The sequence below is a fragment of the Onthophagus taurus genome, chromosome 3 (genome assembly GCF_036711975.1).
Source record: "Onthophagus taurus isolate NC chromosome 3, IU_Otau_3.0, whole genome shotgun sequence".
NCBI classification, from domain to species: domain Eukaryota; kingdom Metazoa; phylum Arthropoda; class Insecta; order Coleoptera; family Scarabaeidae; genus Onthophagus; species Onthophagus taurus.
The window spans coordinates 15,754,722-15,778,803 of record NC_091968.1 but is presented as its reverse complement, the minus strand read 5'-3'; the positions used below and the strand labels follow the sequence as shown (position 1 = coordinate 15,778,803).

General features: G+C 34.4%; 2 protein-coding genes across 2 annotated transcripts; both read right to left on the bottom strand.

Annotated features, from left to right (window-relative positions):
- Positions 1–17,661: 17,661 nt before the first annotated feature.
- LOC139429474 (uncharacterized) lies at positions 17,662–21,510 on the bottom strand. The gene has a single exon (XM_071195240.1). It carries the CDS (start codon positions 21,508–21,510, stop codon positions 17,662–17,664), a length of 3,849 nt encoding a protein of 1,282 aa, XP_071051341.1.
- An 866-nt stretch (positions 21,511–22,376) lies between these two features.
- On the bottom strand, positions 22,377–24,005 carry LOC139429473 (macrophage metalloelastase-like). The gene has a single exon (XM_071195239.1). It carries the CDS (start codon positions 24,003–24,005, stop codon positions 22,377–22,379), a length of 1,629 nt encoding a protein of 542 aa, XP_071051340.1.
- Positions 24,006–24,082: the final 77 nt, after the last annotated feature.

The window sequence follows — 24,082 nt, the reverse complement described above, 5'->3', positions numbered from 1 at the left end:
GTGCAGTGGATTGCTCGGGTGTCTAATTTTTGTCAGAATTCTTAAGCACTTTCTTTCTGCTTTACTGATTATTTCTTTTGTTGACTTCGGAGAACATATAGTCGTGAGATGTCCGTAGTCGAGGAGTGGTCTGCAAATACTTTTGTAAATCTGTGTCGCTGATTTTACCGAGATACCCCTGTCTTTGTAAGTCAATGACCTAAAATGTTTTGCTCGTCTTGTTACCTCAGTTTGTATTTTTTTGTAGTGAGCTTTGAATTTTAATTTGTTGTCCAAGGTTATGCCCAAATATTTTACCAACTTTGTAGGTTTTGTAGTTGATGTGCCTGTCGTGATGTGAGGGGATTGATTGGTGATTCTGGAGTGTGGAATCAATAGTTGGAATTTGTCCGGATTGGGGGTGACTCTCCATTTGTGGAACCATGTTGATATGTTATTGTATAGCGTCTGTAGTGATTCTATTGCTATTTGAAGGTTTTTTCCATGTGTTATTAGGGTGGTATCGTCTGCATATTGAAGTATGTAGCTATCCGGATCAATATTGTTGGCGTTTGGCTGGGTTGGAGGGTATATATCATAGCAGAAGATGTTGTATAAGGTAGGTGAGATTGGGGATCCTTGAGGTACTCCTTGGGAAAGGGAATTTTATTCATTATTAAGTAGGTATAATTTTTATTATTAAACTGTTCTTAATATTTGATGAAATCTTTTTAATTTTTTCAATGCTGACCGACAATATCAAGTGAGAAACAATAAGCGCATACCTGGCTGTGGTCCTCAAGACGAAAAAGATAAAACTCTTCATCCCGCGGGATGAAGAGCCCCTTCCAAAGCCGGTAAGTTAACACAACCTTAATAAAATTAATAGTAACCACCAATATTTTTTTTCTTGCAATTGAATCCTGGATATAACGACTTCCGCAGAAATCCGGGTGGTCCGGGAGAAGAGAGGGGGGTTTTTAGTGGGTAGCAGGGGCTAATTAATTGTAGTCCCACACTCCCGGCCGAAATACGATTTTTCCGACCCACGAACTATAGGCGCCATCAGTAGGCCGGGGTGTATTATATAGTATTATATACTCAAAATCAAATGGTTTTTCATTATAATATGGAATATTATCATGCTCATAAATAACAATCTATAAAATTCAGTTTACAGGTAGTTTCAACAGAAATTTTGTATTACCTTATGTTAATAAGGTAATACATTTTTTAACATTACTAAAGTGTACAAAAAATAAAAAGTTTATTGTTTACCCATTTACGATGAAGGTGAGAAATTATTGTAAAATTTTAAGACTTATTACAAAAAAAATATATCAACTCAAGAAAAAAAAATTCGCAAAAGCCTTATGTCAAAAATACGCAAAAAAATGTGAAGAAACGGTGCGTAAACGCATTAATGGTCGTAAATGGCTTGAAATTATTGGGACTTTCTATAATATTAAACGGTTAAAATGCCATTTTAAATGAGATTAGAAAAAAAATATTACTAATGGAAATTAAGAGACGATTTTTACATCGAATTTTAACTAAATTCTTTAACTTTACGAAGATATACAGTACAGAAACGTATTTAAAATTAAGAAACAATTTTTTTCACTTATTAAAGTTCAATTATTTTATTTTAATGAATATATTTGACTATTTTATGAATTTTTAAAATCAACTACGTCATAACATTGGTACAGTTATTTGAATTGTAAAAACGAAATTGTGTATTTTTGTTCGAATCCAAGGCGCGCTCGACTTTAAGCTGGCATCGGGCGCCCGGCACTTCAGGGTTGAAGAGACGACAAGGCTAGAGCAAAGGTTCGAGAGAAAATGAGTACGCCCTTCCAGTCTTCGATTCTTCGGCCGTACTCGGCAAAGCGACCGTGCGGGGGATTTGTTTTCTGTCCCTTACGCCATGTAGTAAATAAGGTTTGGCCGATAGTACATGGCGCACTACTCACCATCAGTTGAACGCGTTTGACGACAGACTGTGCGTCAATATGGTTTGTTAACTTGACTGTTTTATCAGTGCGTTTCAAGGAATCAGCGAGAAAGGACGTAAATATAGATAAAAAGGTTCTGTTAATATCGTTATTAGACCAACTTATAAGCAACGAAATAAAGTTAATGAGATATTTTCATCCAGAGCTAAAGAAGGAGCTTATAAAGTACTAATGAAAATTATTTGGAACTGAAAGAAAATTTAGAGAATATTTACATCAATAGATACTTACCACTTTTTGAAAGTGTTGAATCTTTCCATATATTATTTTTAATCACTTGATCCTTATAACTACTTCTCTTCGCTTCGTACTATTGATAACTTTATTTTCATATTGGACTTAGCTTTAATTAGTTGAATTTGAAATTTTGACAAGTGCAATTACAATGAAATTGTCACTGTTAATAAAGTTACACGAAAAAACAATCTTAAAAGATAGATAACCACCCTTGACCTCGAAGATTCCTATTGACTCAGAAAGGCAGAGTTAACACAAAATTAAATTTAAGGATTATTCTTACTAAACCGTTGATTAATTGAAATATACTGCATTGAGTATATACAGCTACAGATTATTTAACTTCTTTAAAAGGGATATCATTTTATTCTTTTTGGTACTTACAACACGACTATTTTCTGTTTGAATTTTTAGAAAATAACATTGTACAGTTTCTAACAGTCCAGCTATTGTTTTAGGACACTGAGTATTTAATATAAAATACAGAGCAAAACATAATTCTACTGCATTCAATAGATTATTAGCCTCCAGGACTTGCTTTCTTTCAAAAAAAAACTGTAAAATATCCGCCTAAAAAAGAAAACAAAACATAAATAACGCGTATCATTTTAACAAAGACTGTTTTCATACCTATTTGAACTACACAAGGAGTTAAGATTGCAATATTCGTCTCAATTTCTTTTATGTTATATTCGTAAAATAAAAACATTTTAAGTTAAAGTAAATTTGACAGATATTCGCGTACCTCAAACTTATAAAGGATGTCGCCTATTTTTTCCTTGAAATGTCTAGCAATAATTTCTAAAGTTAGTCTATCCTTATTTGCTGCGGTTATCTCATCACTCCGAATAAATTTAGTTCTAAGTCCAAAATTTAATATATTGTCTTGCTTTTTATCGAAAACTTGTTACATGGTACTAAGATCCACATCGGTCAATTTTAAAAATTACAGGATATTTTGAAATAATATGATTAACGGAAGGCGGTTAACATACGATTAACAATATTATTTAAAAACTCTCTGTGAGTCGCGTACGCCTTTTCTAATAAACAGAAAAATTCCTCATTTTCTATTTTAGAGTGATGTAAAATATTCAGTCTTTGAATACTATCATCAAGACATTCTTCAACATCACAAACAGTAGGTATCCAATGCGAACATCCTGCTTGTGTCGAGATTTTTTTTTAAGAAATTTTTTTGGAATTGGTGTTTCCGTTATGTCTTGGGAACGTATATGGGGTCTTCTTAAATAATGCACTCGTTCGTGCAATTTAAAAAACAACGATGCAGACCCATCACCTAAAACTCTGCCATCATCATTTTTGGGTATTTTTCAGTGATTTCACGTGCAATACTTTTTAATACACGCATTGGTGGTTGTTGTCCTATTGTTCTAACTTCATTAATTATCATATGAACCACATCGGTAATAATTTGTTTGTTTTGTGTTCCTTCTTTAAATAATCTTAAATAATGCTCAGGAAATTTAGTGTATGGTATTTGGAATGTAGACCAGTCCAGTTGTTCGTTCTTCTGCGTTAATGTTTCATTAATATTGATGACATTCCTTTCATTTTCTGTATTATCGTTCTCAAATGATATCACGGAAGGTGCAGATGTAACACATGAACTAACATCTGATGTTTTCGATTCTGTTGTTGATAGATTGAAATTTACTGTCCATTTTTCGTCTCTAGATAGAAGCATAAGTATTTGTTCGGACTTTAAATCGCGAAGTACGTCAGACTCGTCAATTACTGTACCGTCTTCTTCCAATACCAACATTACTCCATCAATTTGTAATTTCATCGAAGCTAAAATATACAATAAATTTTTATGCAGAAAATAAGAAACTATACAATTTAGATAATTTGTACCTTTTAGTATCAGTTGTTCATACAGATCTTGCCAATTGGGTACCATTATTAAAAATCGTTTAATACGAGTTGAATCCCATACTTTAAAAATCGGCATTTTTAAGCGCTGGCTATGATAATATGTAACATAACAATTAAAAAACTAATATAATTAATTACAACTTAACGTGTTAAAAAAACAAAATGTACAGTAATCATTACAGTTCAAATGGTGCAGATCTAAAAGAGTACCGATAGCAATTATTAACTTTTTGCACCAAAAGAGGCTCTACACAGATCAGTGACTTTACATTTATGTGCACTAATTTACAAGTTTCATTGTTATTTGCGAAATATAATCCTGTAAGGGGATCACACGATATAATAATTGAATATCCGACAAAAGTACATGTATTTAATTTAAAGTTTAGTAATATGTTAGTAATTTTACACAATAAATAGTCGCCAAACTCATTTTGACCATAACAAATTACAACATTTTTTGCATATCGCCGCCGGGCGTGCAATACCTCTAATGTGAATAATTACAAACTTTACAGGAGAACGAAAAAACTATATAATTGAAGGAGATTCGGAAAAATATCATAAAAAATTGTATTGACGCTGATTTATATACATTTTGAATGTAACAGATCACACAAAAACAATCGGAACACCTTTTTTCTCCAAAAATTCGCTTATGCAAGTCACATTGGGGGTATTGCTACATTTTAAAATATCACATTGTTGGTATTTACCACTTTACGGTTTCATTGTACCTATTTTAGGATTTAGAAATAATATATTTGTGCAAAACAAATAAAAGCCCTGTCTACTCATAAATTTATTTATTATTATATTATTTATGCATAGAAATTTATCAAAACGCTTCAAAAGAAAATCATCTTAATTATTCAACTGAAAGAAAAACTTTAGTTTTTAGTTTTCTTCTTTTTATGTTCGTGCGGCAATGCATCGTAAAATGGATGATGATCTTTTTCTATAACTCCCTTTAAGTCTTGCAAATGGTTGTATTTGTCGTCAGATATTGGCAGTTGTCTTTTATAAAGCGGTATAGTGGAAGAAGCAGTTTCTTGAGGACATCTTCGATGAGGTAATTCTTGCCAATTTTTAGAGTAGTCCAAGGTGTATAAAACTTTACCATCAGGTAAATATTTTATTTGACGAACATCGACTACAACGGGATCTCCCACACGCTTTCCTGGCCTAATGGACGGAAAATTAGAAGGCATTTCATATTTTTTAAAGAAAGTGTGATCTAGAACTTTTATCTCGTATGGAAGATTTGGTCGAGCCAGTCGCATTCTTGCCACGTAGTCAGTCGGCGAGTTGATAGGAGGATGGAAGTAATGTTCTAATGCTGAATGGACAGAATCAGCTTCCATCATGGTATGTCCCTTTTCTAAGAAAAGCTGGTGAATTGTTACTTTTTTTTCAACGGCAAAGTCATTAAGAGCACTTGCCAAGACCTTATTGCGGTTTTGATAGTTGCATCCGTCCGAAATCAGAACAAATGATCTAATTTTGTTCTGGTCCTCCAGCTTGGACAGCAAGTAATCAATTACAGAGGACGTGAATTCATTCGATGAAACTCCGCCATTGGCTTCGTGCCATACATATAGCGCAACCCTTTTGTCGTTTAACGAATAAATGGTAAAATTGTGTAGTTGTAGCTTCAGCTTATAGTAGCTTACTGAAGCTAGGAGTTTTGGGCATGTCAAAACACTCTGAAGGTCCATGGTGACAACAAAGTTTTCATCACTTGCACTAGCCTTCAGAGCTGCTTTTTCTTCTCTACCAGCTTTTTCTTTTCCACGGTGAAGATTATATTCGACTTCAGAAACATTTCCACATTTATAACCAACACAAGTATCACATTGATCTTTGCGAGGTTTGTGGATAGAAATTTTTTCATCCCTCAAAATACATTTAAATGATTTAAGGTGCGTTACTTCTTTTTCATTTTCTGTACACCAAGTCTTGTATATTTTATGCATATTTTGTTTTGAAACAAAAGCATTGTCAACATAATGTCTAGATGAAGATGCTCTACAATAGTGTGACGGTACTTTTGGTATCAAACTAAGCCACTCAACAACAGTGCGGCTTAATTTCTGTTGCTGTATACCACGAGTTTCTTTTTTGTTATTATTCATCGGAATTTCAGAGTGACTTATAGTATCATCTGTAGATGACTCAGAGACCGACCTGCTTTCTTTTAGCCATCTCTTCAAGCAGTCTTCACCCAAACTTAAAGTATGTAAAATATCTTGTGACAAACTTTGAGTCTTTCCCCATTTCGCTTCGTAAGAAAATAGTCATGACCTTCATTTTTCTTGAAATCACCATCCTTATTTTTTATGTCTTTTCTTCGTCTGCGAATTGGTCTGGTGACAATGAGATTTCGGATAAATAGTTTTTTTTCATTCCAAGTATCTAGCTTCCATAGTCTTCGAAAAATATCTTGTCTGTCCTCATCGGTAAGTGAAGCGCACAAAAAAGATTTTTTTGTTATTTTTTCTATTTCTATTGTGTTGTGATTGCATCTTGCCTTTAGATGTCTAGCTTCCCTTGGAGTACGTGTTATATGTTTTTCTTCATTTCTTCTGTAACCTGCATAACGTTTACCTCGAACTCTTTTTAATACTGTTTCTAGCATGTCTCCTCGCTTCAAATGTGTCCTTTTCTTTAAAATGATTTCGCCTTCCTCATCACTACTTACTGGCTCAAAATCAGAATCGTTTTCTGCATTTTTTATTTGTTTATATTTTTTACCCATCTCTGTACCTCCTCTAGAATCAGAATAAGGGTCTTCCGATTGTTTTTGTTCTTCTTTGCCCTCTACTGCCTCTTTGACGTTCTCGAACTTTTCACGGACTTCTTCCTCTGTTTCTTCGTTGTTTTCTATGATACAAGGATCTTCGACAGATCCAAAATCAGTGTCTCTTCCTGCGTTTTCCATCTCCTCTGGAACGTGAATGAGCACAAAATGTGGACTTCTTCCTAATTCTTCGAGTTCTTCAAGTCCGATGCTTGGATTTTCACCCAGACCAAAATTTGAATGCCTATCTGCAGTTTCTACCTCATTCGATTTTTCCAGGACCGTGTCATTCGTGTGCAGGTATCTATCATTATTACCTGGCTCCTCTACGTAAATAATGTCATTACACGTTTCTAGTTGAATTGTCTTCTTTTTTTCTTCTATCAGATTGGTGTATTCCAATGGTTGTGGTTGTGGAACTGCATCTTCACTTTTCTGCGACATATCATCATTCACTCTATCAAGCGTCCCATCGGAGCTAACTACATAATTTCCAGTAACTATTTTTGGTGGATCTGGTCGAGATAAACAGTTCCTTTTGGCACTGTTATTCATCTGCACCAGGTTCATTATTTTCGTGTCCTTGAAGACATTTTTCCTGGAAATAAAATACTACATTCAAGCATAAAATTTGGCTAAAAATATGTATACACAGGATACTCTGCATGAAAAACCACTCCTTCTTTATCATTTCAAGGAATGTGAAATGAAATACTGTGACTATTCTGGTTTGTTCTAAAATCTGACTGGTATCAAAACAATGTCGAAGTGATTAAAAAGAAATAAATGGTTCTACCAGCGAGAATTCTTGAGAGTAAAAGTATTTACCCCTTTTTGTTTACTTCTGCTAATGGGTCTATATTTTCACAAATCGTCTTATAATACAAAAATAAACTATTTATTATAATAAATGATACATACCTTTATAACGGCTTCTTCGATTCTAAATTCACTTCAAGCACTAATTTAGCTTTCGAATTTTAAGGAAATTGGCAAACAAACGTTGTAAATAAAATGTTTAACCGCCGTAGAATTGAATTTAGAGGTTAGGAAATACAACCGATGTGCATTCAGTCTTGCGAAAATATAAATCCAATGTACTAAAGAACGCACATCGGAGGTATTGAACGCCTGGTAAATAACACCAATGTTGCTTAATTGCACATTGGGTATATTTCTGTCATAGTATTTGGGCATGCGTCACATTGGCGATTAAAAAGTTGTTTTGAATACCATGTTAGTGGACTGCGGAACATTAGAGATATCGCCAGAAGATGCGGCAATCTCCAATGCGTCTTTTAGTGTCAAAACCTAGATTTAGGAAGGTATGTCACATTGGAGGTATTGCACGCCCGGCGACGATATGTAATTCCTCTATATAGCACTTGATCTGTAATAAAATATGCAGTATTGTCAATATTTAATAATTTAAGATATGAATATTTCTTTTCCACTTTTTGAGGTAGGTACTAAGTGAGAAAGGTACTTCGAGCCTGGTTCCTTAATTACTGAAATGTGTTCTTCCGTTTGTACACATTGGTATCGTTTGCCTCCTTTTTCAACCAAGACTAAAGTTTCATCCATTCTACCATCGAAGTACAGGCCCATCGGACCGTTCATTTACCTCATTACCTCCTCCGATGCGGTAAGTTTTAATCTACATTTCTCTTTCTCTCTGCTTCTATCAACGATAAGAGATGCATTACTATCAGTAATAAGACCTAGGCCTTTGAGTACGCTAGAAGGAATAGCAGCTGTTGCTCTGTCAGACACACCAAATCGATCACTTGTCAAAGCAGTTGATGGAAGTGACAGTCGTATCTGTGAAGTTTTTGAACAACCTGATTGAGACGACAAAGAGCGTGGGGACTGAAAGTCGGAATCTACTTATTATTATCAACTTCAAAAGTTATCTCTGGTTCAGGATCAATATTACTACAAGAAGGTCCAGGCAGGGTGGTCTGATTTAGCTGACGAGCTAAGTCTATCTGTCTCTGCAACCATAGTGTAAGCTTTTGCGATTCTTTTGTATCCACCGTCGAAATCTTACCTTGCCTGAGGTGTCTCTGAGCGTAAAGAAATCCTTTTTTCTAATTGACGTACCTTTTTTTCTTTAGGGCAAGTGCAGTTGACTATTACTGGATTTGGACAAATACACTTGTTAATTAGTTTTTCACTTACTTAAATAGAACGAAAGAATGTTTCACTAATCGCAATAAAAGAGTTTATTAACAACAGTTTACATGAATTTGAATTTAGAATGAAAAAGAACACCACGCACGTTCAACCACTCGGTTGCGAATCGAAAATTTTCCACTAACAACAAACAAAACAAAATTACCTTGGTTACATAGCAACGTAAAAAAACAGATTTGATTTTTAGATTAAATGATTTTAACACTTTTAAACAACACTTGTCAAAGCTTTTTTCGCAAAAGCAGTGAAGTATCATCTCAGATTTAGGGATGCAAACATCGTAAAAAGAAATATCGATGGTTCGATGTATCGATGTTTTTTTTAGCTTTTTCAATTTAACTATCTAAAGTTATCATAAAAGGCTACACAAATGCACACTGTACTACTAACTATAACAGAAATACAAGGCCATCAAAATAAAATCAAAAATCCAGTTATTAAAATGTATTATGAGTAAAATACATAACTTATATACTACTTACTTACTTTTATTTATTTATGTATGTATTTTACGTATTTAAGGGACCGGAACCAGCAGTTGGTGTATCATTTGCGATGGCCAAATATAGGATTGGACTGTGGGCTGAAGACAGACTTCGCCTACTGTGGACCAGTTCTCCTGGAATGAGACATGCTAAGGTGTTTATTAACATCGCCACTGTCAAACCCGGGAATATTTTAGGACTTGCCCGTAGTAGCATAAAAGTTCTAATGGGTGTTTTTACTGGGCACTGCCGATTAAAAGCACACCTCAACTTGTTGGGTTTAGCCGACGATGTTGAATGCCGACTATGTGCGGAGGAAGCAGAGACGGTTGAGCATGTTTTATGCCACTGCCCTGCCGTTAACCGTATCAGATTCTCGATTTTTGGGTCGCAGTTTATCTCCTCAAAAGATCTGAATGACCTTTCGCCGAGCAAGGTATTAATGTTCGTTAAGAGCATTGGACTGCACGGTGAAATTTGATAACGATATCTATCGGGGTACAATAGATCCTTAGGGTCGCGGTGCAAGGTTGGTTGGTCCGCCTACCCGATATGTATTTAATGTAATGTATGTATTTATTTATGAGTATGTACTTTAGTGAATGTAGAAACAACAGCATTATTTATTGAGTACAGAATTTAGAAACAATAACTTGGACAGCCTTTTCCCTTTCAAACGGTTTCGCTGCTGCGTGATAGTTGCTCCGGCTTTAGAACAGAGTCGTTCACTTGGGACTGACGTAATCACGATAGGTAAATATTTAGTAGCTTGTTTATATAGTCCCGGAAACAAACTTTTCATGTCATTCCACATTTTGATCGGATTTTGGGTAATAGAAGCAACAGCTGATCCGAGATACATTTGCACTTCTGTCTCCATTGTTGTGATGGTGGAGAAAGAGGATTGTTTAGACTTGATGTTCTGGTGAGCCAAATGTTTATGATATGTCCAAATATCAAAAGCCTTTTCTTTTTCAGAATCGTTGGAAGATTCTGACAAATTGGTGACGTTTCTTTCATCTCTTATTAAACAATTTAAACAAGAAAGTGTTTTGCTTTTAGCCAAGGCATCTTTAAAATGCAGCAATTTGAATCTTCGATCTAATACAGTTACCACCGCCAGAATCGAATTAAATTCAATTTTATCGAATTGTCTGCTCATATTCGTTTGCGATACATTTTTTAATTCAACTACGATGGAATCTTGCGGTGCACATTTAGTCAAAGCTTCCATTAAGCAACTCACCAGCGGTATAACCTTACTAACAGTAACATAGGAGTTTGCGGAAACCTCCCTAGTAACGATTTCAAATGACGTTAGTATCTCAATCATCTCATTAATAGTATTCAGCTCAGAGCCAGTGATCATAGAGGGAGCTTCTGGGCGTGTGAGCAATATTTCGCTTAAAATAGGGGTTAACTGGGCGAACCTGTCCAACATAAAATAAGAAGAATTCCATCTCGTTTTTACATCGAGGATCATTTTCTTCTTCGTATTGCCTTCAGAAGCCCCTGAATCTATCTGTTTCTTGCGCAACTCATCATTGGCGTTAACGCTTCTCTTAATAAATTTAACAATGTCGCGCACTTTATTAATTAATACTGAGACTTCCGTCGACTTATCTATTGCCTGAGTGACAACCAAATTAATTGTGTGTGCGAAACAAGAAATAGTCTTTTTGTCGCCAAACAAGCTAATATTTAGTTTCATCATTGTACTGTCGTTATCCGTAACACAAGCAGAAACCTTGTTTGTGACAACGTTCCACTCAATAAGGAGCCGAGATCATTTTTCTTCTAAGTAAGTAGCCGTATGTCTCTCGTGCAGCCTCAAGTACGCCCAATGTCCCACTCAATAGATGTAATTTGTCCAAAAAATGGATCGTTACATTTACATTGACTTGCTAATACGGAAGAAGTACATGCCAGAGGTTGAGATTCGTGGATAATAGATACTGTCGTCTCCTCTATACTCTTAGATACATCACTATGACACGAAGATGATGTCACATGTTTAGGTGAAATTGTAATGATTTCAGAAATTTTCCGCTGTTTTGGTTGCGTATGTGGAACAGTTTCTGTATTATTATTATTAGCCCTTTCATTTTCTAATAATAGTTGTTTATGTACCTTTTCAATATGGCAGCGAAGGTTAGATGTATTACCTGACGTTTTCAGATTTTTGTTGCAGATTTTACAGGTGGCGAAAATATCTGAGTTTTTTGTAAAGAAGCTTTTTTAAATCCTGAAAAATATATGTATATAATGTAAACATTTGGATTAGGTTAGGTTTGAAAAAAAAACGGTTAAGTACAATACGCTTTACAAACCTTGCACACAACGAGAACTTCACGAACAAACGCTCGAGAAAACTAGACTAACATGGGTGCGGTACTTGAATTGTGACATGTTGGGCTAGTTTTACTTATTGTCGCTCACTAGTAACACCTCCTTTATCGGAAAAACGTCAAACTTCATTGCGCCCCGGTACCCCGTTGTGCCCCGGGTTCCCCTATATCTGTTCAATTTCTGTTCAAATTCATAAACTTTGAATACGATACGCGAACGAAAGATATTGTTCGATTTCAAAAATTTTTTTTCTTTGAGTTCGTATTAACGAGTAGCAAGTTTTCCGCACTACTACGATTCGATTCGGAAACTTTTCTGTTTTTCACTCCGGTCTATTATACACGTTGCACGTGATATGGATGGAGTTGGTTGCGCCTCAATATTCGCCAAATTGTGGATTGTGAGATTGTGGCTGCTCTTCGAACTGCTTCTCCATTTTCCCCAAGCCTCGGTCGAATATTGTCATTTTCCCTATCAGCACACGTTAAAAGGATTCACGTGCCGGATGATATCTCTCTGGAAACCTTTCTGCATTGACACGAGTCGCAAGCACAGAATTTTACCGTGATGCCAGTACCATGTTCATAAGTTCCTCGTTAAAGAAATTGTGCGACGTAATTTTTATAACCTTCAAATGTTATTTCTTATTACACAATTTAAATGTCACAATGACACAAGTGTACTTAAACAACATTTGTTAAAATTACAATTGTTTATCACCATCGTAGTTGCAGGTAAATTCTATGTATTCTTAATTCGAAAATTAATTTCAAGGATATTTAGAAAACTAAAAAACTTTAGTCGGGTTTTTTTCTATCGGGCTTAGATTCCTAATTTGGTTGTTAACATAGTCTACTTCTTCATTTGTGACGTCCACAGTTTCGTGTAGAAATCGTATCCTTATCGGTCTACAAAAACGAGCTGAAGAGAAGTTTTTTATTTCGTCATCGTTCAACATTAATAAAACTTCTTTTAAGTATCCGCATAATCGCGAAGAAGTGTGATCTTATAAGCTTTGTAATTTTATTTCAGCACTAGTTTCGCTGACTGTTATGGCATCCTTAGATGGATAGCACTCTTTTTTTGCTCGTTGCAAAACACTGTAGTATGGGTATAATTTCTTGTCGCTAGTCCTAACAATTTCATATTGTCTTCTGGACAAATCGGCTTCTACAAACATCGCCAAAGCGTCTTGCGGTGACATTCGTCTAGCGGCCGCGGCAGTACTGGAAGCGGAAAATTATTCATTTTTTGCCGTTTCATATTTTTGTCCTCGCCTTGGGGAAACTGCTACGTCTTTTACTACTCGAGAAGCAGATACGTTTCCAAATTCACGTAATTTCATTTGCTGCATATTTTTCTTCTCTTGGTTCGTTCGCTGGATTCCTCAAAGCTTTTAGTTGGTCGACCAACACCAGAAGTTCGCCTTTCATAGGGAATGCTGATTGTACCATCTAACCAAGCGGCATTTTGCTTGAAAAATACTTCATGTTTTTTATGAGCACCTTGCCATTTAGTCCTAAATTTGGATTTTAAAATTCTTATTTGTTGAGAAACATTTGCCTTCTCCTCTTCATCAAAATTTGCATCGGTAACTAAATAGTTTTCCATCAAAACTAATTTTTTTGACAAAGCTTTTTCTGGGCAATTTCGCATGATCTCGTAAAGATGTCTACGGATTACTACTTTCATCCCAGATGAACCTAAAATCGAATATAATTAATCTATTAAAAAGAGTTCATAGAGTTATGTATTATAGGTACTGTACCTGAAACGTTTTCCCCGTATTCCCCTTTTTTTGGACTACAAAATTTGCCGCTTTTTACCTGTTTTGATAAAACTTTGGAAATTTGAATTTTGGCCAGCTTTTGAAGCTAAATACCCCACTGTGCGGCGGTAATTCCTTATTGGCTACGAGTAAGCGGTATCGTCACCTAACGAGATCTTCTCATACCATCTCGAGCCTAAAAGGGAGTATGCAAAAGGGGACCACTGGGGCCTAAGTGCGCGTAAGAATTACGCACTCCTGTACGCATACATACATGCAGAAATTTTCCTCGTTTAGAACCGGGGTCGATGATTTATATAACATAAGAATGTTGCTGAGCGGTGTTTTCTCCAACGCCGAATATTTGATTCGTTTATGTTGAATTGGCGGCTAGCTGCTCTATTACCGTTACTTTCCGCAAATACAATAACTTGTCGCTTTAATGCAGCGTCGTAATGAACCCTTTTTGTGGCCATAATAGGTAGTAAAATTACACTTACACTGTTTAGGTAACAGAACCTATATGGCAAACTATGCTGGGGATTCACCCAAGTAGGTACCAATATAATTCGAACAGTAAGTTAACGCGATAAGATATAAAATTCATATTTTTGTTATGATAAACAACAAAAATAATTGTTGTAAATAATTTGTGTTTGTTTGATTTAATTACTTTTGTGGTTTTGTTTTATTTTGTGTTTGCATCATATACAATGTGTCCCAGGATAGATGTTAGAAGAGGTAGAAAGACTTAAAAATTTTTGAAATTTATTTTAATGCTAAGGAACCCTGCTTGGTGTAAAGAGAATTTTAAGAATATTTTCATATTTTAAAAACAAAGGCGGCCTTGACAATGAATCGAAAACTATTTTTAGTTTAGGTAAAGTAACCTTTTTGTTCATAATACGGAAAAAGTTTATTAAGAAAAGTTGTTCAAAATTAGAAATTATGTTCCTATACAACATTTCAGAAGGATCTATCTACTTTGGTTGAACCATCACATTTTAGTTTAAATAACATAAATATTCTATAGTAATTGAAACGTGAACTAAAACTGAGGGATAATATAATTTATTTGTCAATTTTTGGTTGCGCTGTTAAAAGGAGTATCAGCGTTAGCGAAAAAGCGATACAATTTTTAATGCCATTTGTCTGATTTGCCACCACTTATACTTGTGAAGCTGCGTTCTCAGCCTTGGTGTACTTAAAAAATAAGTATCGAAACAGATTGGATGTCGAACCTAATTTGAGAATAATGTTAACACATCGATGGTGTTTTTCCAAAAGGGCGAACGCGCCATTTTGATGTTTTGAGAAAATGACGAAAAACTGTTTGGTACGTTCTTGTAAGAGCAAACTAGTAAGTAATGCATTTAGGACTTCAAGTATTCATTAAATGTAATGAAATCACTAAAAATTACATAAAACTACAAACAGTTAACTAAAAAACCAATTTTTTTGGATATTCGCCCTTTTTCCAGATAGGCTTTTTAAAGAAATGACTATTCGCCCTACATTAGTCCTTTTGTTAAAAAATAAAGTCCATTCGCCCAAATCGCTTTAAATGGTGGAATAAAATAAATTAATTTTTTTAAATAACGGAAAAATTAAAAAAAAATATATTTCAAATAAGTATAAAAATATATTCCCTTATTCTACTCGACCATATTTTCATCTTCTTCGTCTGTCTCCATCAACCTATCCTCTACGTTTAGTTTATAAGCCATAGAAAGAAACTCTGAGTGATAACTTGCCGGTATAATTCCATTTGTGCATAATTTTCGTAAACCTATATATTTTTTTGCAGCTATTGGCAGTTTTATTTTATAAGCTCTCTGGGGTTTATTTGCGTTTGCGGAGAAACTTCTTCTAGCTTTATTTTCAGGTAGGAAAATTTTTAATAATGGCGAGCAATCAGTAAAAGATGTGCTGCAAGTGAAATAATCCGAAGTGTCTTTGGTGAAAAAAACTCTTCTTACCATACTCATTTTAAGGTTTGTACCGCCCTCCGTTTTAAATACTTTTGGAAAATTATTGTCAGTAAATGACTTAAAATCCAAAAAGTCCTTGTGACTCAACGTAAAAACTTCATATGGTCTAGGTTTATGTCTAGCGTTCCTAATAATAGTAGGCCATTCTGATGGAGCAAAAATTATTTTTTTCTTATGTGCTTGTTCGATGGTGCCGTGTACTGAATCAACAGGCATGTATGAGTGTCCCGGCAGCAGAAAATTGAGAGATATTTTTTCTAAATTTAGCGATAATTTAAGAAACCACTGAAGAAAACAAATCATTTGGTGGTTTTTATTCTGCCCTGCACAACTATCGCAATATAGGAGAATCTCTTGTATACCCCCAACCTCATCTACATGACGCAGATATTTATACATAATGCTACATATTTCATTAGCCCCTCGTTTTCCATCAGATCCTCCCCAAAGATAACAATAAACATTTCTTGAAACGCTTTCGTAAAATGTTAGATTGTAAACAGCATATTTACTAGAAAAGCCAAGAAGAAAACTATGGCCATTCGGAGTACCCAAAACTTTTTGAAGATGAAAACTTGTACACAAGACCTCAGGATTATCCTATCCTTTCTTCTGATCCTTAATAAATATTTAATTTGTTGATTTCTTCTCATTTAAATGTCTTTCATATTCATTTTGTTCATCCTTGGTTATTTGATCTTTATCTGTATTTTTGTAGTTCTCACATTTAAGACATTTGTCTTTTTTCGGTACATGAAAACCTATTTTAAATTCCGTTTTGAATATTTTTTTAAAAACTTGAAGGCTGACTTTACAATCCAGTTTTCCCTCTTCCTGTAAATATTTCTCATAAATACGGTACACATTTGAGATATTATTAAAGTCGCTTGGTAGATATTTACGTGAGTAGTATAGTAATGCCGGTTCTGGAGCGGAAATGGCTCCCACGTCACGTGTGACGTCAGAGATAAGTGTGTGACGTAATGTATGACGTCATGGAGTGCGCCATCTGTTGGAGAGTGTCGGCGGTGTGGGTAATGTAGGTTTCTGTTGTGGTGGGGGTGAAGCCTATCTTTTGGAGAGTGTCGGCGGTGTGGGTAATGTAGGTTTCTGTTGTGGTGGGGGTGAAGGCCATCTGTTGGAGAGTGTCGGCGGTGTGAGTAATGTAGGTTTCTGTTGTGGTGGGGGTGAAGCACCTTCCGGCCCGCGAGTGCATGCAGGCACCTAGCGGTGGGGTGGTGTTGATGGGTTAAATTAAAACGAATTAAGTAAATAACAGTTAAACAATTTTATTTAATACAATCTAAAATCATTGTTGAGAAAATCATACAACTTTGGCGTACGACAAGTGGAAAAAATATACAACTATAACTAATGGTAATAAATATAATTACTGAGGCGGCTATAAGAAGTATCCTATTAATATAACACAATGAAATAGTATTGGTATTGTATAAGATCGATGTCCAATTTCCATTAATCACATTATTATTTTCTAACGTGTACCGCAACTTAAAAGTAATAATCTCACTGAATGTGGTATTGGGGGGAACAATTTGAAAAACGCTATCATCCCCATAGTCATCATAATCAACGGTGGTAGTGTTCGGCTTCATCATTTTCAACCATTTTAAATCATTATCACTAGCAGGTTTACTGGTATAATCACTAATGAAAGAAATTGATACGTTTTTAACTTCAGTAGGAAATTTAATTAATAAAACTCCATGTAGTATAGTGTAAAATATTGTCGAGTTCATAGTTGTGGTGTATGTATGCGAACGCGGCGACGACTGGTTAGATTTGAATTAAAACTTAAACTAAAATTATGAAAATAACGTTGCGAGATTTTATACATATTTTATCGCTATAAAAACCGCAAAGCAATATAGATAACATGTATGTATCATAAAGTTATATAGATTACATAAATAAATACTTATCTATTATTAATAATATTGTGGTGACCCCAAGCTAATGTATTAATATAATCAGAATCAATCCATCGCTTAGAGTCATAAGGTGATAGGACCAATTTATTCTGTAAAACGGTAAAAATGTCATGATTGAAACTTCTGAAGATGAGCTGTTTTTTAAATAAAACCGATTTCGTACTCAAACAATCTAAATAATTTTCAAAAGTGATTTTACGTTTAACAATAGCCTTTCTAACCCCTTTCGATTTTTTTGTAATACGTTCACCTGAAACACGATTCGCATACACCTTTGACCTTAAACCAACGAATTCCAGCATTATATTACCACAATTCTCATCTTTCATGAGTCCTAAAACAGCTTTATTTTGGAGCGGGATGTTAAACTGGTTATCTGGACTATAATTCGATGTGTCAAATTTATCTAAATTCAATTTAACCTCATTATAAATGTCATCTGTATAAATTTGAACGGTGAAGCTATCTGTATCCATATAGCATAACCGAATATCTTCACCATATTTCGGCTTTAAATAAGCGTAGTAGAAATCATACATTAATAATTTTGATAGCTCTAAAACGGTAAAACCTATGTATAGAGGTTTATCGTAAATTACGTGAAGCCGCTCCATCTCAATAGCTGAAAACGTTTTAGTGAAAATTTTTATACTTTTAAAATTTAACTTTGAAATTAAACTACGCGCTCCAAGTCGTGGTCGACCACGACCACCTGTATGAACATCATCCCAGCTAGTGACTAATTTTACATCAACTCGCTTATCAACGTTCTCCATTGTTTTCCCGAATACAGAATTATTCATCAATTTAAAAAAATCTTTCTCAAATGAATTGTTTGCCATCTGACGTAATTCTGTATTTTTGTTAATGTAAGACTTTAACCAAGCCGACTGCTTAAACGATAAAACTCTATTCACACTACTAACTTTAAGGCCATGAGCGACAGCTTGCTTTAAGTTTCTATAATGTATAATATAATTTTTCTTGCTTAATAAATTCGGGATTAAACGTCTATCACTTTCACATTTACCATTAGGTGGGATTATGTTTTCAGGTAGAAAAGGTAGATCGTTATGTAGATCGTGTAAATTTTTAGGGTATTCAACATCCACATCTAAAATATAGCCAAAATCAGAGCAATCGGATACATCATTAAAATTGAAATTTCGAATTTGGTTTTCATTTAACCACGTGAACTCACCAACAGGCATAGGTTGCGACATCGCCCACCCATACAAATTGTTGGCATCCCAATACATTAAAAAATTTGAGGGTAAATTAGTATCAAAATGTTCCATAAATTTATTATTAGCTCTGGCATGACGTAATGAACATTGAGAAATACCACCACGAATACCTTTTTTAATAAAGTGAACTTGATCTATATCCGTTAGTAATTCCAATTTAATTTTTGTAAATTTCAACATTGAATCCCACGAAAGACTAGGAGCGGTATAATAATTCGCAGGATCCAAACCGTATGTTCTAAAACAAACTTGCCGAAATTTTTCGAAAACATCAGCAAGTAAAAGAACATCCGACTTTAGATATAGATCCGAATAGTCTTTTAGAGTTTGACACATAAATGTTTCCCACACAGTTTGCGCGTGTAAATATTGTTCATCGGTTATAGCTTCTAAAGTGAGTTTATTGAAAAACGCATCTTTACAGGGTAGAACTGTATCATTAAGTTTATCAAAAGAGTTCATGTAATTATATGGAAATATTCCTTTTTTAGTTAATAATTTAAATTGATTGTTGTGTGGGAAAAATTTACGCACATTTTTAAAATCACAATTATCGAGAGTGCTGACTAAAGAATCTAATGAAGATGCCATAAATCTAAACGAATCCAGAAATTTTAGTTTCATAAAAACATCTTCAAACTGATTATTTTCCTTTTCAACTCTATCAACAAGCACCCTTTTACTAAAACTGATGTATCTCTCTTTATTGTTAGGTAATACATCAAGCCCATCACCAAGTTTAGCTATTTCTTTGATAAATAAATGGCAATCATAACCGCTAAAATTATGGAAAAATACTGGAACGAAATGTTGAAGTTTATAATTTAGATTACAGTTTGTATGAGCCGGCCCGCGATATCTGCCACTTATGTGACAGTGATCCCGCACCTTAGTTTGGTCTATTGTGAAAGGATTTTGACAAATGAAACAAAATTGTGCAATATCGAAATTATGTTGCTCTTCAGTCGTTAAAGGTAGCATAGGTTTTACGGTTTTAAAGTATTCGCTATAGATAAATTTAGTATCGTTAAGTAATTTTGTGATAAAAACTTGTGATGCATCAGGACCCGTGTAAGTTTCAAATTTATTATAACTATCATCCACTGTGGATACTATGTAATATGCGAAACTATAGGGTAAATGCATCTCAATTTTTTCGGTGAAAGATTGGGTTGAATTGGGTTCACAATGCTGGATCGGTAGTAAAAGAGCCTCAAAATCCGCATAAATCACAAACGGGCACATTTGAGTGAATTTATAGTTATTGAATTCTAAAATATTTTGCGGGGTTAATTGTCCAAAAAAATTTGGTGTTGGTTTTACATCTTTCGATGGTATGATGGTCATTTTATGGTTACAATCATTAAGTTGATGTACCTGCAGCTTATTAACGGATGGAAATCGTAATAAACAACCATCACATATGTAATTCGCATGTTCGTGGTTTGAAAGCCGACTAGAAATAAGTCGTGATAGGTTTTTTATTAAAACGAAATGACCTATACCGTTTTTAAATAAATATAGGAGATTAATATGTATATCCCGACGTCGTTTAGTAAAATAAATTGGTCCTTCCACCGTGCATCCACCATAATTATCTACAACTAATTCATAAACATTAATACTTAAATTATTCATTAATTCTATTTTAACTAAGTCCTTTAAATGAACTGGGAACATTATACCATTTAAATTAAGTACTGTGCTATAATGTGGATAGCTAGAAATCCGATCCTGAGTAAAATCGGTGGGATAGAGGGCCGCTGTCAAACACCACGCTAAACATGCATCATCATCATAGTTTTTAATATTGATACATGCATGTTTTTTAGCGATTTGCTCTGGAAGTCGGATGTATGATGACCCAGACAGCGGCTCATATTTATTGATATTAAGCAGAAGGTTGGATATAGCTAAGAAAGCCCAACCAGATCCACGCTCCTGAAACTCCTCACTCTGATTTAAAATATCACGAGTCATGTCATTGTACACCGCATCCAACTCCGTAGTAGGTGTAATAACTTTAAATTTTGAATTAAAATTTTTTTCCGAAACAAGCACACCCTCTAAGTTATCATCACCGTTTTCATCTGGATCGGATTTAATGAAAAATGCTAATAGTTCAATTTGAACTTTAATAGAATTAAATTTACCTATACTATCCATAATTAATCTAAATACAACATTACCACATTTCTTTAAGTATGATGGTATGTCATCATCGCGCGTTGCACCTTTCACTCTATAAACGGCGATGCGGTTTTTAAAACATGTAGCTATCATTTCCACATCGTTTTCACCATCAACCGGAGATACATGTTCAGCGCAAAGATGCGCTCGAAGTGTTGAAATTGATGGGAACATTTTAGCGCAGATTCCACATTCCTTAAACTTAGAGCTTGAAGAGGTTGTAGCCGCAACATCAACGACATCGGCAGCGGATGTTGAAGGTATAGGTCCAGGAACATCCACAGCGGATGTTGAAGGTGTAGGTCCCACATCCATCAAACCATGATTTACATTTTGCAAATGGCGTAAAAGATTTTTCTTTAAAGTGAATACTTGATTACAGAATTCGCATGAAAACATTGTACACTTTGTTATTGTAGGAACTAGTATTAAAGTGACGCATTAGGTCGCATAAGCCGGCTTTTATGTGTGTGTGTGGGGGGAGGTGTTATTGTCATCATGTGGTTTGCACGACATTTCCAAATATTGCATCACATAAAAGTTAATCTCACATATGTTTTCCGAACAAAATCGTCTAACTAAATCCAACTTATCCTTTGAAAACTTAGATGATGAGGAAGATGAGGTCATTATAAAATGTATATAATTTTTAAGATTTAAATTATCCAATATATTCAATTTGTATGAAATTAAAACCGTCTTGGATAAAATTTCACGCACATCTTCCAAGGTTAGCATTATTGGTATAAAATATCTATTTTTAGATCCCACATCATCAACATCATCACCATCTTCATGTTCATATGTTATGTGAATATAATTATCACCATCTACACCATCGTTAGCAGCAACTCTAAGAATTCCTTCAGCTAATGGGATTGTTTCATATGAAAAGTTTAAATTGAAGTGGATGAGCTTAAGCGTATTTATTAATATCATCCAATCATCCCTCAGCAATGTGATTAAATGATTTTGGGATTCAATTAATTTTGAGGTTAATTTTACACAGGTTATAAAACCTCTCGCAGCACTAATTCCAACTTTAATACAAAAATTTTCAGTGGAAAAGTCCGTCTCACCAATAAATTTATTTTCTTTCTCTATAGCAGCCTGAGACTGTTTCCACTGTTTATTCAGTGAGGTCCAGTAAGAGATTTCATCAGAAATTTTACAAATGCTGGTAGCATCCATTTCGCAAAGAGATTGAATGTAAACTAAATCGATTGATCGATGTTGACTCCTTTATATTTCATGTCAAACATTTTTTAATATTCAGCGGGAATTGGTAGTTTGTATGAAATGATCGCAGATAATACATATTTAAGTTGATCTAATAGAGATTTATAGGGGCAAGATATACCTAAAATAAATAAACTTTTATCTAAACTATCTGTAACTTCCTTTAAATATTCATCATAACGAATAATTTTATCTCCAACGATGAAATTCAATAAACCATCAGGTGTTTTGTATACTCCATTAAATTTCGTTGGCATCCCAGGAAATAGATCGACAACTGATGTAATAATTTTGTTTCTATTGTAAAATGACTCATCCACCCCAATCGCATAAATATCATCAAAAAATATATATGTTAATCCATAATTACTCGTTACAACACCTCTAACCTTAGATTGATCATTTAAACCTAAATCAGTTTCTGAAAATTTCCATTTATAGCGTATGGTTATACTAGCAATTTCAATTATATAGATTGTATCACGTATGATAAATATAAATTGACCGTTAGGACCTATCGAAACTACATAATCATCATCCTCTTTTAAAACCCCTCTTAAAGGACGTATCCAATCCACAATGTTTACAGGTTTAGACCAAATTGGTTTTTTTGTTTTTAGATCGATTAACCAAACCCATTGTTTATAGAATACATAAATTTGTTTATTGTAAATTAAAAATCCTGAAAACTTATTGTCCACATCACATACCTCCGCGTGTGCTAGATTCGACAATGTTGGTGTTGAAGATGTAGATGTTAGGGAATGTGTAATATAGGCGGGGGGTGTTGTATTTAACGTAGGTGTTGGATTAACAGTGGTGGTTACACTTTCTGTTGAATTTCCATATAATTGTTGTATATTATAAATATCTTCACGACTTAACGTGAAATTTTCAATATTTATGTTACCATAAATCGGATGCATCACCGAGTTGAGTCGTACATTATGATGTAATCCTAAGGCGTGCCCTATTTCATGCACCATAACTAGAAATAGGTTATGTTTACCTTCTATTGTGGTATTGGTTATATCCCAATCTTCATCTAAATCTACATGAATTTCAACTTTGGATTTTTTAATATGTGGATAGTATGCGTGAGCTAACACGCGCCCTTTACCATCTAAAGAACTCCGACAATATATCGTTGAATTTCGTATACACGTATGATTTTTCGATAGGAAACCTATTAAAATATTAGCGCCCGCAAACGTCCTTTCAAACTTTACGTTAATGTATTTAGACCAAACGTTAAAGGCTCTTTCCACCACGGTTGTAAAACCGGGATATGAAGATGTGTATACATTCCATCTAAGTGTTGATAGATTCCATCTTCGAGTCGTGATTGGTTTGGAACTTAAATTTTCGAATAAATCCACATTACCACATCTAGGCGTCCAAAGTAACTCCAAGGTGTCAAAATTTGCTTGTCCTGTGATTGGGAGATTAAAATATTTTTGGAAATTATTTATACCATCCCTCAACATTTCATTCTCAGTTTTATGCACGCTTATTTTACCAGTACCAGCATTAGCATCTTGTCTGATATAACCATACTTATCTAGAATATTATAAATTTCCACTTCATGCTCGGTTAGCAACCCCGTGATATGTCTTAACATATACATCCAAAGAATCAACAATAATACCTTCATATTTAAAATTTTTTTCCACGTCTACACTGTGTGAGAGTTAGTGAGTAAATGATTAAATATCAAGAGGTTATCGATTT